Below are 16,327 nucleotides of genomic sequence, written 5' to 3'. Positions count from 1 at the left end.
CTTACTTTTCATCAATTACAATTTCAGCTAAAATAAATAATGTACCAAGTGAAATCGGGGTTTTCCCAAAACCAAAACTACAAAGACCCAGATGGAGAACTCGAGGAGGAGTTGTTAGGAGGTTGCCATGGAAACGAGGTGACGTCATACGCGTGGTTCCACGGTGCGTTGCCAGGCGACCAAGCTGAAAAGTTACTGAAGCGGAACGGACAGTTTGTCGTCAGATCTGTGACGTCACAATTAATCGGAGAGTGCTTCTTGTCTGTCAGGTTAGGATTTGTTTTTTTTTAAACTTGATTTACTATAAGTTTTGTTATTTTGTTTTTCGTTTTGTCTATCATGTTTTTATTCAAAGTATGGCTATTCAGGGGCTTTAATTAGGAAGGCAGTGAAAGTTATAATAAGAAATTAGCTAGTAAAGGGGCTAATAAGTGAGAGCGATTATTTTTTAAACTACCCATTTACTTTTTTGCCCCTTGATACCCAAAATCGTTTTTTAGGAAATCCTGCTGCAAACTTTAAAATCTATAAAGTGGTCTCTGGAATTCCACAAAAGTTAGTAAGTAAAAAAAGTTAGTAGTTTTATACAGGTATAGAGTAGGGATAAGCAGCTTTGTTATTAGGTGGGCCAAACTCTCCGGATCTGTTACATAAAAGCTGTTGCGGGTCGCTTTACTTTTCTAAACTTGTACTAAAATAAGAATTTTTAGGTTGTCTATGCTCCAACTTATAAGAACAGTGGTACCATGAAATTCGCACCGCAGTTAATTCACAAGTTAATTTATTTTTAATTTTTAACTTTTTACATTTTGTTTGTTTTGTCCAAAGTTTTTATACTAAAACCTTAGTCGCCTATACAGAGACTTTTTAGTTTTGTCATTAAGCTTTGAACAAAGGTTCTCTGTATAAAAATTTTTCTTACTTTTTATTGATCACTTTCACAACTTTTGCAATAACGTAGGTTTTGAAAGCTTTTATAAAAATATAAAAACAATTTGTAAATGTAGTAGTTAATACAGTTGTTCGAAATACAAAACTTGATGTGGTTTATTTTCGAAATAATTCGAACAAGCAACATTAATCACTTTGAAAAGCTTTATTAACTATTCATAAAAAATTTGTTAAAAATGCCTTTTAAACTGTAAGAAAACAATTCGTTATGCTTTTGTAATACTTGATTGATTAGTACTTAACGAAAAGGTCCCTTTGTGAAATAATCCTTAAGCAAATTATAATTTTGTTTACTATTAGTGTCAATTTGATTTATTAAAGCTATTATTCATTTGTTTCTGACATTAGCTAAATACATTACAAATTAGTTTTTGTTATAAATTTTTGTCCACATAAAACAAAAGTGGTTTTAATAAGTTTACCTGATGTTTTAAGTCTAGTTTTTCAAAAAAAAATTTTAGTTTTTCACTTAAATTTAAACCTTGTTAAATTTAGCTTTAAAACCAGAGGTCAGCAGAAACTTTAACAAAAACTGGAAATAACTATAAACCTCTAAATTTGTTTTATATAAGTCCCAAAATAAAATTACCTGTTTTTAAATTTAATAACCAGCTTAAAATAAAATTACCATAGTAGTATCAACTTAAAACAAAACTGAAAAATTATTTCTTAATTCTAGTTATCCTAGCTTAATCTGTTAAAGTTTTTTAAATTCTTTTAAAAACTTACAGTAAGTTAATGAGGCAAAAAAAAAACTTGAATTTAAATCAAAATAAGATACTTAACCTAACTCTAAACAAACTATTTAACACTATTTATAATAAAAATAGTTATTGACAAACGTTTTAAAACTTGTTCAGTTTCAAGACTAATTGTACATACAAATCATACTCAATTCTTTTAGAACTCGAGTCTAAAGTCTCATTGGGGATATTTTAAAATTATCTGTGAACCAATAAGCTTTTAAAAGTTGCGCTTTTCTCAAGAAATATATTATGTTGGTAAAGCATCAAATATATTTAAAACTAAAATTAAAAGCTATGGTAAAACAAATTTAACAGCCTTTTAAACTTGCTTCATAAATATGGCATAAATTTTTGAGATACGACAAAACAAACAGTTTTTTAAAATATTTTGTCTTAAGTTAAAACAAATTACTTGATTACCAAAAAATTATTAATAAAAAATCTCAGATACGACGACAAATTTCACCATTTAAAAATTCACCGCTACGTGGAGCAATTGAGCGCCAACTACTCCTCGATAAAGTTCAAAATCGGGAAAAAACCCCAAAAAGAAAACGTCGCCATGGAAACGTTCGACAACATTCCCTCATTGGTCACTTTCTACAACAGGAAAAAAATCCCCTCCCACGACGTCATCATAAGCGAGCCGGTGCCGCGCAAAAATTCAATCGTGACGTCACACAATAGTGATTATGGCGTCACAAAATGCAACTCGGTTTCTTCCTCAGTGACGTCATCAAACTCGTCTCCCGATTCGTCGAAATCTTCCGGGTCGTCGTGGAAACTCAACCACGTGACGTCGCCTTTCAGTGACGTCATAGATGTTACGTCACAAGTCGTTGCCAAGCAACCGCCGAAGCCGACCAGAAAGTCCCAGTTGAGAAGGGAACCTCAAAATCAGGAGTTTCCTAAAATTCCTGAGAAGCAAAATAAAAAGTTAGTTTTTCGGTAAATTAAATGTTAGACGTATTCAAGTTTATAGAAGTAACTTAAGTTTTTTTGTTACATTTTACTACAAATTCCACAATAAAAAGTTATTTTTTCATACCGCTTTCTCTTTGCACTCACATAATACTATTTTTAATTTAAAATTAAAAGCCAATGAAATTTTTTTTTGTTACTTCTATTAAAAGTTTCAACTATATTTAAAATATTTATTTTTCTTTTAAAAAGTCGGTCATTGCAAGCATTTTTTGTCTATTTTGAAAACTACTGTAATTAGCATCTTCAAACTATACTTAGTGTTAACTTGTTTGCAATTTCCGATCAGGAAATTTACTGGTTTTAATTGAACTTTCACATAAGCTTAATATGAGTAACAATTTATCTTATAATAATATAAATAATAATAATATGACAGTAATATAGTACAACGTAGTGTCTAGTTGATCGAACTATATTATTTTCCAATTCCTGTTTATAATTTTATTAAGTTAGTGTTTGAGATTAAAATAAATAAAACATTTAACTTAAATGAAAAATTACAAAATATTTGAATTTATTTTTCAGTTATCTTTGCTATTTTACTTAATGGTTTTTAACTTAATTTTTGATACAATTCAGAATTTATTGTAATACTTCTAAAAACACCAAAAACTCTTTATTTTTATCTTCAAATAAAAACTGGACGTATAGTGTTAATAGTTTTTATTGAAGTTTTCTTGAAATGTTAAAACGTATTGCTATAAGTTTAAACAAGTTATAAAAGATAAAATAAATAAAAAAATGAATATCTTAGCTAAAACATAATCAAACGGTTTGAACCAGCATGTAAAGTATTGACATTTATAAGTACATTTGAAGCATCTTTTCAATTATTTGACATTGATATGATAGCTCCATCAAATGGACGTTTTTATAAATACTTTGTTTGCTTAGTTCCAGTTGTAAAAATTATTTGTGTGTTTAATAAAAACCTCTCATACATTTATCATTTGTAGTTATGTAGACAGTTGCTGTTTTCAACTCAGCTCTAGGCTGCTGTTTTATCTTTGCAAGTTAGAGTGTTTTTTGTTGGTAATTTTTAAAGAAGTTTTAGTGCTTTTGTTTGTAACATAATTAAAAGAAATTTTTAATTATTATCTGCTTTTTACAATAAAAAAGAAGCAAATATCGGCAAAAACAGATAAGTAAAAGAAATATGATGACTGCATAAAATAATTAGAGTTTACGGCAAACTAGTTGATTTTAAAAACATTACGAAAATATTATTATTAAACCATAGAATAAATTAAAAAGTCTCAAACAAGCAGTTAAAAATTCAACATCAAAAGATATATATTTTTTTTTGGTTAGAATTAACTGAAATAAAACCTTTGAAACCAAAAGGCAACAATTTACTTAAAAATTCAAACTATTTTTCTACAAATTTTTTTTGAACTAAATCTTATTAGGACTCTTAAACAGACAATTTCAACAAAATCCAATTAAGTTTTTAAAATTCCTTAAAACTTACTCATAGAAAGGATGATTAGCCAAACGTGAAGATTAATTTTTCGTCAAGCTATCAGAAGTCGCTAACATGGTGAATACCCCACCCGGTAACTTTGTAAGGAATGTTTGAAATTATTTTGCTCATTCATTTCAGATGCTACAAGTTCAGACCGATTTATCAGACAGTTGAATTTTTTTATACTTTTTTTTGTACAGATTGATGAATTGTTTTTATAGCTGAACTTTTTTACACTTGTGTTTATATTTTCATACAGTTTAACAATTGTTTTTTATAGCTGCATATTTTTTATTATTGTTTACAATTTTCAAACAGTTTGATAAAATCTTTATCAATTTTACAATTTTGTTTAATCATCTTTTTTGCGGTTTTGTTTTCTTTGAACAGTTCGTTTCAACTCTTTGTTAGACAAAAAATTTTTGCTGCTACTAGTTAAAGTTTAGAAAATTAGTAAACATCTCTTTTTAGTTGTTACAAAGTCTTGCCTTGTCTTGAAATTATTTTTTAATTTTGTTGCTTTCTGTTTTATACCTGTTTTAGTTTTAGCTAATAATCTTTATTTTGTTATGAATTTACTTAGTTTTATTTGATTAATCTTTTTAATATGAAGAATGTTGATTTTTTTTATTATGATTCTCGTTATATTTTATTAAACTTTTTTGTTGATTTGCTATTACTTATTCTTTTGTTCATTTTTAAAACTATTATTTTTGTAATTTGTTTTGTAGTACTTATACGTCTATTTAATTAAGTTTAAGAAAAATTACTTGAACTTTATTATTTTTGTCTGATTGTTTTTTTTTTACTTAGAAAATTACTATATTTGTGTATATGAAATTTATAATAAAGTCTTTTTCTTAAACAACTTATGTACTTTTTCAGCATAAAAAGAGCAAAAAAGTGTTTTTGTAGAAGATAAAAATATTAAAACATGCTTATTTTACTTTACATAAAAAATAATTTAAATAATATTTTAGAAAAATGTTTGCTTATTTATAGTAACAAAAACTTTTTATAACATTTATATACAAAAAGGACTAAATAATGACTATTTTTTTTGTTTTTTTTCAGCATAAAAAGTGCAAATTCTTTTACAAGTCAAACAACCAACACAAATTTGAACAACAACACAAAACCTGTTTCGTTGCCTCCCAAAACTAGAAGGAAAAATAAATCTGAAACAAATCGTCAAAAAAGAAGGTCCCAGTTTGATGTTAGTTTTTTTCGGCATACTTATTTTGTTTGTTTATTAGTAGTGTGCTTAAACTTTGCTGATTTTACATCGAATCTAATTGAAGTACAAAAGTAATTTAATCGTTTTGCATTAAAGTATGTACTTGAGTACTATATACTTCAAATTTAATACATTTTTTTTGGCTAAAGCTTTATAAAACAAATCAGATTTTATTATAAAAAATGACTGTTGATAGTTTATTGCTATTACAACTATGAACTTTATTTGAGAATAAATTAAGTTTAATTGAAGCTAATAGTGTTTTGTAAAACAGCTTTTTATTGACTCAAATTAATTTAGAGGAAACCAGTGTTTAATGATTTAATTAAAAGAAAAATTTTGCTTTGAGATCTGTAAAAAAGTTTTTTTGCTTTGAATTTACGTTGATTGTCATGAAAAAGTCAAATTTTGTATGTTCTGTGTGTTGTTATAGCAAGTGTTTTATGCTTTCATCTAAAAATAGTTCACTTTTTTTATCACTTAATAATCATCAATCTAGTTTATGTTTTATTTTCAAACATCATTAAGTCTAATTGTTATTAAAAAAATTGCTTAAGGCTTACTTTTTTATTTGGTATCTACATTTTGAATCATCGTATGTTTTAGTTACAGTTCAATACTAAACTTTAAAATTTATAATACACAAACTTGAAGTTTTTATTCTACAAATCGTAGCGTTCAAACTCTATTAATGATAAATAAATAGTACTGCATAATTGCTTTTAGATAAATAAAAATTAACTGATAGTATAAGATACCTTAGGTTTTCAAAATAAGCAAAACTACAATAATTACAATAGGTTTTTCCAAAATAAATCTTAAAGTTCGTGTATGGTTAAATTAAAATGTTATTTATTTGCAACAAAAAATAAAAATAAAACATTAATTCCTGCCGTAAAAAATAGTTTTATCAAGGCTACGATTAGAAAATGTATATAATCAAATTAAAGGTTAATTAAACCTATTTATGTTTCGTAGAACGATCTTTTATTGAATCAATTCAAATAAAAGCAGTTATATATTTGCTATGTAAAATGAGTAACAATAATTATATTTAATTTTGAAACGAGAACAGTTATAATTTTTAAAACTTTACTCTTTATATGGATTGTTAAATACTTCTGTATAATTAAGCATTTATGTAAGTATTTCTTATCAAAAAACTTAAAAAAAAATATGTTATTATAACGTTTCAAACGTTCAATTTATATTTTTATGTGAGTTTATTCGTGGTATGAAAACGTTTTTTTAAAGTTTACTGCAAATATATAGGAAATATGTATCTGTTATTAAACTTACTTACAGGCATAAATAACAACGTTAATTTTACTTTTTCTTTTGTTACTGTCACAATATACTAGTATGAAACTACCTTTTTAAATCTTAAAATATTTCTTTAGCTAATAAGTTAAAAAAAAACTTGTTCACTAAGATTTATTACTAGATTGTATACAAGTTTTAATTAACTAAAATTAATCAATATTTGAAATCGTAAATGATTTTCGTAAATGTAATGTATTTATCAACAATATAAAGTACTAAACAGTAATATTTTCTTATATATTGCAATTATAGATATCTTATCTTTATATATTTGTTTTTTGCTATTTTTATAACGCACTAGTTTTTGTTATATGTTATGTAAAGTAACTTTTCCAACAGTTTTTTACTCTTTTTTAAAAGATTAAACTTATTTTAGTATTTTTATTTCTGAGATTAAAATCTTTATTGAATTAACAGAAAAAAATAACTTATGGTTTATCTAATTCTAATACAAACTATTTTCAAACTTAAAGAACTTTTTTTGTCGCATAACTATAAAACTACTCTTAATTGAATTTTTAAGTAGCCTCATGCTGTAAAGTTTTTAAAACTAAAACTTTTTCTTCAGCCATTATCGTATCAAAGCCAGATATTATCACAAGACAATAAACCGATGGACGAGGTAGCAATGAAAAAAACAATAAAAATATTACTTGAAACTGATACATACCAACTAGCAAGACATCTTACTTATATGGACTGTAAGGTAATCATATTTATTAATATTTATTACATAATGAAAAAACAATAAAAATATTACTTGAAACTGGTACATACCAACTTGCAAGACACCTTACTTATATGGACTGTAAGGTAATTATATTTATTAATATTTATTACATAATGAAAAAACAATAAAAATATTACTTGAAACTGATACATACCAACTAGCAAGACACCTTACTTATATGGACTGTAAGGTAATCATATTTATTAGTATTTGTTATATAATGAAAAAAAACAATAAAAATATTACTTGAAACTGATACATACCAACTTGCAAGACATCTTACTTATATGGACTGTAAGGTGATTACATTTATTAATATTTGTTTTTAAAATGAAAAAAACAATAAAAATATTACTTGAAACTGATACATACCAACTTGCAAGACATCTTACTTATATGGACTGTAAGGTGATTACATTTATTAATATTTGTTTAAAAAAAAAAAAAAATATTACTTGAAACTAACACATACCAACTTGCAAGACATCTTACTTATATGGACTGTAAGGTTTTATATGTATACTGATATTTATTTGTATTATTAAACAAGAAATAAAAATATTACTTAAAACTGATAAATTTTTACTTAATAGATATCTTTGTACTTTCTTTATTTGCTTTGAAGTATAAAATAATTTTTACAAAGATAAAAAAGAAAAATTTCAAGGTAAAGGTTATCTTTTAAAAACTTTTAAACTATTTTTCTTTTGCTACATAAGTAATTTTTCTCGTTAACAACAAAAAAAAACATTAACTCTAAAAATAATAAACTTTTAAAGTATATTTAAGTCTTTTATGTTGAGGATTTTGAAATTACCCTACTAAAGCTGTTGCATACTCAGAAGATAAAGGTATATTCAATGTTTTACTTTATAATACTGTTTAAATACTGTTTGAGAATACATTCAGTTTGCTCAATAAAAGCTTACATGATGTACTATTGTTACAACTCAATAAAATTTACACTAAATAACAGTGTAATACAATCGTTACAATGTAACAATAGTGGATACCTCTTGAGTCATTTGACTTTTTATAGCGTTTTTTTGATAACTTTCACAATATAAGCTTAAATTTTCAAATTTATGGTTTTATTTTACTATTAATAGTGTTTAAAAAACTTTTAGATTTAAATTTTAGGAAAATATAAAATTTTCTTTTGACATAAATGCACTGATCACCAGGCTTAAAAAAGTATTAAAAATAAATATAGAAAAAAAGCTTAGTGTATTTTTTATATATTTTTGACTCACAAAGCACTTGAAACCTAAAAAAAATTTATTGCTTAAAAATATAATAGCAATGAATACAATGCTATTAAATATATTTTTTGAGTCATATGACCTCAACTTAACATTTTTAAGAGTTGATACGGTAAGATCAATTATCAATTGTGCGTTATATTATTAACATGTACCAAGTAGTAAATTTTACAATACTCTTTTTTAAAAGTTTTGATCTAATTTTTCATAAACTTAAAAAATTAGATTTATTAAAAATTCTTGAATAGTATTAATATAGTGTGATGAAATATTTCAGAGAATAAAATTAAATATAAAGCTAACGTAGTTTACTACTTATTAAAGTAAGAAATAAGAACCACTTAGTTAATCTCATAATAAATTTTTAAAAAGTCTATGTATAGTCTAAAAACAAAGATGAGTAGATGTCTAATAGAAAGGGAACTAAACAAACAAAGCTTTTATAAGCTTTTTAAATATAATCAAATTTTTTAAACTGGTTGTGGTATAACGTTGTTTTTATTAAAATTTTTACAACTAATAAATAAAATTTTCGAGCAAAAAAAGAAGTTTACAAGATCGTTTGTTTAAAAAAAAAAAAGATTTTAATTTAGACAAATTACATTGCCATAACAAGTCAATTAAGCTAATGAGGCTTTTCAAGCATTTTGCTAATAAACATTTACTTTACATCTATTGATTATTTTTTGAAATCATTCAACCGTTACTGATATGTTCGCGTGTGACTAATGATCCGTGACAAAATTGTCTGCTTCTACAAGTTGTCAAATAAATTCTGTCAATGTGATGAAATTTTCTACCCGCGCTATTTTGGTTTCCTCTCGAAAAAAAACATTTTTAAACTTCCGACCGTTTTTAATAAATATTTTATAGTGCGCTTTATAATGGATTGATGTCTTTACAGTACACTGTTTTGTTCTAGTTTTATTAAAGTCGTAAATGATCATAATTTAATTCAACGTGTTTTGAAGCATTTTGATTCATTTAATTAAATCTTTTTAAGTTTTTATTTGTATCTTAAATGCCTTTTTATTAATTATTTACATTATAATTATATTATAATTTATTATTCTCTCTCTTTTCTTGAAAACATTTTTTAACAAACTGTTGAATTTACATAACTTTTAATATTAAATTAATTCTACAATAAAGACTTGCTAGAAATATCTTTACTGAACATGCAATTGTTTTAGATTTTTTTCAGAATTTTAAAGTAAAAATTGAAAATTTTTTTTTTACATAATACAGCTTTCTTTGAAAGAAATTTCAGAAAATAAAAAAACGTTGTAAAAAAATATGAAATTTTAAATTATTTTAGATATGCAAAATAATGGAGGACGGTTTGGAAGAAATATTTTTACAAAAAGGAAAAGATTTCAGGCAAGATTTGCTGGAGAGGTCAGTTATTTCACAATATTATATTAAAATTTTTGTTTAGTAATACTTAATTGTTATAGCTTTTCACCTTTTAAACTGATATTAATTATTATTACTTTTAAGATAAATTGTTACTTAAAATTACTTTATTCCAGATATGAGTATAAAGAACTTTTATATCTGTAATTACTATTTAGTTTTACTAAATAAAAAATAACAGCTTTTAGATATTGTTTAACTTAATTATTTCATTTTTATATTTTATTTAATACTTTTAATTTCAGATACCAGTCTACAGCTTTTTGGGTGATCATATGTATTGTAAGAGGGGGGATTAATTTAGAGCACAGAACTAAAATACTCAACATTTTTATTCAAGTATGTTTTTTGTATTAATATAAAGTAAATCTCAGAAATTGTTATAGTTGTTTTAAATTGCTGATTAATTATACAGCTAAGTTCTATGTCAAAATAATAAGATTAACGTTTTTATTCTAGTATGTATTTTGTATCAGTTTTACTTAAATTACAAAATGTGATACAGGTTTGTTCCTTAATAACATTGAATTATACAAACTGTTTATGTAAAACAAAACTGATATTGATGTTTTTTATCTATTTACTATATGAGTAGTAGGATACATGTTTGTACTTGTTTTTGAATTTTTTTTTTTAAACTACAGAATTTATATTAAAATAAAGCTTACATTGCTGCTTTTATTATATCATAGTTTCACATTCAAAACAACAATATTCAAAAGACCTTTTATATTATGCTCCAATTGTGAAAACAAATCTTTTAAACATCAAAGCTTCCACATTTTACGTAACAATAAATACAACAATGCGTTTTTATTACAGTATCTTTATCAAACTAGCTCAACAGATTTGAAAAAATGCTTTATAAATTATCGTTCAATTGTTTGTACAGTTTTTTTAATCCTTTAGCCTAAAATAAAAAAATATACATAAGTGAAACTGGCGTTGTCTTACAAGTAAGATTTAAATACTAACTTTAAAAAACATTGCAAAACTTTTTAAAACCTTTTATGTTGTCCTGGAAAAGACTAACCCAAGTGGTTTTTTGGGCAACTCGATAGGTTTTTGTGCATTAGGTCCTAGGACTGAATGTTTTGAGCAGTTTTATTTTTGTTACTTAATATTATTAAAAAAACGGTTACTATTTTTATGCTACAATCAATGTTTTACACGAGTATTTTATAACGAACGGATTTTTAGATTTGGGAATTTATTTATTAATATTTTTAAAGGTAGCAAACGAATTAGTTGTTAGACTGGGGAATTTATTTATTAATATTTTTACAGGTAGCAAACGAATTAGTTGTTAGATTGGGGAATTTATTTGGATTTACAGCCGTCATGCATGGATTAACAAGTAGTCACGTGAGTGAAATTTAACAATGTTGATTTTATAATTATACTTTCAAAATAAATACTACTCTCAAAGTATTGTTTTCAAATTTTTCTTTAAAAATAATAAAAATAAATTTCTTTATAAGGAGCAATTTTGTGGAGCAATTAAAATTAAGTAGCTCCATATTTTGATTAAGTTTGTTTTGTAATTTTGTGTGTTTTGTAATTTCATTTTCAACGAAAAATTTGTTTACTAAATCTTACCATGAGTGTTAGCAAACAGTATTGTAAATATTTATCATGTTTAATTGTTTTCCAAACAATGAATGTTTCAATACTGCGCTATTTTTAGAAAATAAAACAGTTTTAAAATTTGAACTTTGTTTACTTTTTAATTTGTTTGAAACTATAAACTTTTCTTAAATGTTATAATGAATCTTTTAAAATATTAAAATTAAACCACTTTTCAACGGCCAATTCTAATAGCTGCTCAATAGTTTTAATATTAAATTAATAAGTTTTATATATATTTTTAAAAACTCTTGATCTCTCATAATTTCATATAAGAATTTTGTGAAACTTGTTTTGAAAGTACTTTATAACAATAGATCCCTTCAATATTACGTTTCGTTCAAAAAGAAATTTAAAAAACATTGACTTCGCTAACTTTTATTGATAAAATTTAAAGAAAAAAAAAAGTGTTTTAAGACATTTTATGTGAATTTAAAGAATCGTTAATGTCAGTATGTAGAATACATTGTTTGTTTAATTGAAATTTTCACATAGATATATTAGCTACGTTTATGTAAATATTTAGTTTGTAAATCTCATACACAAGTTTTGTAGCTGGCACCAGTTTTTTTTCATATCTTTTGACCATGTTCATTGTCATAAAAAATTCTAAAAAACGAATGACCAAAATCTAAACAATCGTTTAATATCTAATTTTATTAGAAACTTAATTTCAATAAGCAAAATGTAAAAAACTTAAGCATAATTTAATGAATATACATATAAGTATATTATTCACAAAAAACATCTATCCTTACAGGTAGTTGGAATGAAGGATTTATGGGATAAATTGAGGTTTGATCACACAAACAATTGGGTTACATTCGAGAAGAAGCTCCAACCCCTGCTTTCCATGCTCAATGAGGGAAAAGGCCATATTGGTATATTTAAATTAATAAAAAAAAATATTATAACTGAGATATAAGTTATGAATTTCTTTTTTACTTATTAAGTGGTTTTCTTTGAAACGCGATAGACAGTTGTTTTTAATTTTCATGTTTTGCGTATTAAAATCTGTGACAAGTTCAAGTTGCTTAGAGTAGGAGTTAAAACTTTGTGTGGAAGATAAGTTTAATATTTTTGTCGGTAATGTCCAAAAAGATAATATTTATGTTTATGGTATTTCTGCTTGGTAGGTAGGCATTGAACAGTTTTTACGCAAAGATGTAGAATAGGTAGTAGAGGTTTTAACATCTTGTCCTGGACAAGACGTTAAGTGGTATCCGTGGTGTGCGAATCGATAACTGAAAGGTTTTTATTTGAAACTACCAGGTCCTAAGATCAAGTAGTTTGAGTTTTTTTTTGTCTTTTTGTTAGTTTTTGAATAACGTTTATCTTAGTAAAAAAGGTGGTAATTACATAAAAATTCTACTTTTGTGGAAATTTGTTATCAAAATAAAAACGCTTAAGGCTATTTAAACGGTTTGATTGTTAGTCTTCAAATAAATAAAACGAAAAAATGGTGCATACTATAGCAAATTATATTAATTATTCACTAACATGCAAAAAAAGAAATACTGTTAAATTTTCCACATTTCTTAAAGTTTGAGAAACAGTAATTTAGAAGGATCTAATTATATTCAATAGTTTGATTATATGTAGCTGTAAAAACTTGCTATAAGTTTTATGCATTTAGATAAAAACAATTTAGTTAAAAACAAACACTTGAAAATTTTTAGCCTGGTTTTACTATCATATTGCTTTTCTAACTGAAACGTATTTTACATTACTGATACTTGTACAGATTAATGGTTTCCTTTAAAGCATTTGAAACAATGAAAACGCAATAGACTAAATAAAACTAATATACTGTAACTAAATTAATTGATTTTAGTAATTTAAATAGCTTAATTAACAGCGTTCAAATCAACATCGATTCCCAATATAATTCCATTTCTACGATATTTTGAAAATCCACTCGATCATATTCCTCACATTCCACAAGAAGAAAATTCGTTAAATAATAACTCTAACAACAACATAAACGAGTCGCAACAAGAAAATGATGTGAGTAGTTTTAAACTAATTAACAAAACCTTTTCATTTATCATTATTAAAGTATATTTTAAGGAAGCTAAATTTGATACTTTAAAATTGATGTATTCAGATGTTTGTTTGTTTTAAAGTACTTAAGAATATTTAAACAAGTATACGTAACCAGTAAAACATGTTTAATTTCACAGAATTACTGGTTTGAGAACTTGCCTAACGACAGTTTTGACGGTATTCAATCAAATATGACGACTGCAACAAATATAATTTGTCAACAGGACATTATTTGTCACAATTATGCAAATAAACTAAAAGGTAAAGTTTATTTCTAAGCTAAAGATTTGGTTATCAATTGTAAAAGTTTAAAAATATCAACTTACAACCTAATCCAAGTTGTATTTTAAAGCTAACAATTACATCATTATAGTTAAAGTCGTATTTTTAAAATAAAAAGTTATAAACTACACAAAAAATTAGTACCACTATTGAAACCAAGAACTTTTAAACTATTTTAGGATTTATTGTTTTTATTAAAAAGTGCTTCATCCGAATTATAAAACTAGTATTTACAATAGCATTAGTTACAACTAAGTTATGAATACAAACTTTATCAAATTTAATCTTCTAAACCTTTCAAAATTTCTACTATTATTTTTCAAATCAAATATTAAAATTAGAAAACAAGTCTATTATTTTGTTACAGATTTCAAAGTGAAGGAAAATATATTAGAAGTATTCACAACAGATTTTCACTTGCGTTTATTGTACGGTACAAACACTAATGACAATCAAATCATGGAAAGATACAAAAAATTAGACAAAATTATTGGACTGTTAATTAAAAAACGATTACAAAACACTGTAACGTGAATTTTTTTTTTGATACATTTAGTTTTAATTTAGCCATATTTTTATCTGTTAGGATAAATTGTTTGTAATTTTTATTCCATTTTATGGTGTTTAAAACACAAACTTTGATGAAAAAATTGTATTGTTCATATATTGTTTATTAATTTTCAAGGTACTTTTATTTCTTTCCAACAAACTTAATATTCCTAGATTATAAAATGTTTTATTTTGGTTATAGCTTTAAATTTCAATTGTTAACAAACTGTTTCTTTTAATTTTAATTAATTTCAGTTTATAGTTAAAGATTTTGAAACTTTTTTTCATGTAATAAAAACCTTCTAGCCAAGTCTCTAAGAATTCTTTTAAATGTGCCTTTTATTGTGCATTCAGTTCGTTTCATTTAATAAAACTTAAACGTTTTGAACAACTCGTTTATTAAAACACTAATCACTAAAAACTTAAAAGTTTTCAAGTTTAAATATAGTCTAAACTTGATTTAGCTAAATAGTTTATCAAAAATACAAAAAAAAACTTATTACAAACCAAGGTTTTAAGGCTTCTATACGACAATAATAAACTTTAAATACATTTTTTGAAACCTAGTTGTAGGATATATGTTATTGTAATATTTTTGTTAAGTGTACAGTTATTTCATTTATACACTTTATAATACAGATAATGAAAAGCTAATAATTTCTACAGATGAAAAGAAGCTTTTTATTTCAGAGTTATAATTAAATCAATTGTTTAGAATGAACTTTAATTATAATTTAACGCAATTGTCATGGGAAAGAAACTAAATTGATAAATAAACGTAAACAATAAACAATTTAAATTACAATTTTACGTTTGATCTTTGAGACTGTGTTTAAATTTTATTTATTCTTTATAGTTTTAGCAAGGAAAACTTAAAATAGTTGTTTATTAAAACTAATTTTTTAGTGCAATTTTTATAAATTATGGGTAAAAAAAGAATTACTTTCTATTCGTAACCTAAATAAATTCTACTTTTTTCATGCACAAAATTTTTCAACAAAACAAAAAAACAATTCACATCAACTTATAACTAAAGTTTTCAATTTATTATAAAACTCTCTTATGTTTTAATTATTTCATAATAATGGCGATTTGTTTGATAACTGAAAATAGGAATGCTTACTATGGTCTAAATTTTATTTTCAGTTGTCTTAAAAAGGTTGTTTTTAATAATTGGTAAACATATTTTTGTTTTTTACGATGAGAAACTAGTTTAAACCAAATGTTACCAAATCATTTGGCAAACATTTAATTGTTTAGAATAAAATAAAAAAGCTACTATTAAGTGATTAGGATACTAACAACAACTCTGTAATTAAAAAACACCTAAAGTTCTTTTCTTCTTTATTAAATATAAGGAGTTTGCTGCCTACAGTATACGCAAATTGAAAATCCCTAAAATGCACGATGGGAGGTTCTTGCACGACGTCAATTTAGCACGAGGGGTCACTTTAGCACGAAGGGTCACTATTGTATGAAGGGATATTTTTCTACGAAGGTACTTTTTCACGGCGTCAAATTTGCATGAGGGGTCATTTTGGCATGAAAACGCATTTGCTCGGATTTAAATTTTTTTACTATAATTGTTTACTAATTTCTCTTTACTATCACTATTACCCCTAACTCTTCCTTCGATTTGTTTTTTTAATAAGTGACTTATTTTTTTGAATTTTTTTCATTGTATTTCTTTTATTAATGATTTTTATTAGG

General features: G+C 24.8%; 1 protein-coding gene across 1 annotated transcript; it reads left to right on the top strand.

Moving 5' to 3' along the window:
* Window positions 1–36: 36 nt before the first annotated feature.
* On the top strand, window positions 37–14,910 carry LOC145835969 (SH2 domain-containing protein 3C-like). The gene is made up of 11 exons (XM_082943742.1): window positions 37–269; window positions 2,145–2,633; window positions 5,221–5,362; window positions 7,275–7,412; window positions 10,017–10,096; window positions 10,360–10,453; window positions 11,402–11,479; window positions 12,501–12,621; window positions 13,599–13,747; window positions 13,924–14,047; window positions 14,436–14,910. The coding sequence occupies exons 1-11, from the start codon at window positions 40–42 to the stop codon at window positions 14,600–14,602; spliced, it is 1,812 nt and encodes a 603-aa protein (XP_082799868.1). The 5' UTR covers window positions 37–39; the 3' UTR covers window positions 14,603–14,910.
* The last annotated feature ends 1,417 nt before the right edge of the window (window positions 14,911–16,327 follow it).

Source organism: Thalia democratica, chromosome 5 (assembly GCF_965202585.1).
Source record: "Thalia democratica chromosome 5, ktThaDemo2.hap1.1, whole genome shotgun sequence".
NCBI classification, from domain to species: domain Eukaryota; kingdom Metazoa; phylum Chordata; class Thaliacea; order Salpida; family Salpidae; genus Thalia; species Thalia democratica.
The sequence above is the reverse complement of the archived record's forward strand: the minus strand, read 5'-3'. Positions and strand labels throughout refer to the sequence as shown.

Coding starts and splice junctions, on each gene's coding strand:
- LOC145835969 (XM_082943742.1), top strand. CDS start 40: ATGTACCAAGTGAAATCGGGGTTTTCCCAAAACCAAAACTACAAAGAC. Junction 270..2,144: donor GAGTGCTTCTTGTCTGTCAG/GTTAGGATTTGT, acceptor AAAAAATCTCAG/ATACGACGACAAATTTCACC. Junction 10,097..10,359: donor AGGCAAGATTTGCTGGAGAG/GTCAGTTATTTC, acceptor TTTTAATTTCAG/ATACCAGTCTACAGCTTTTT.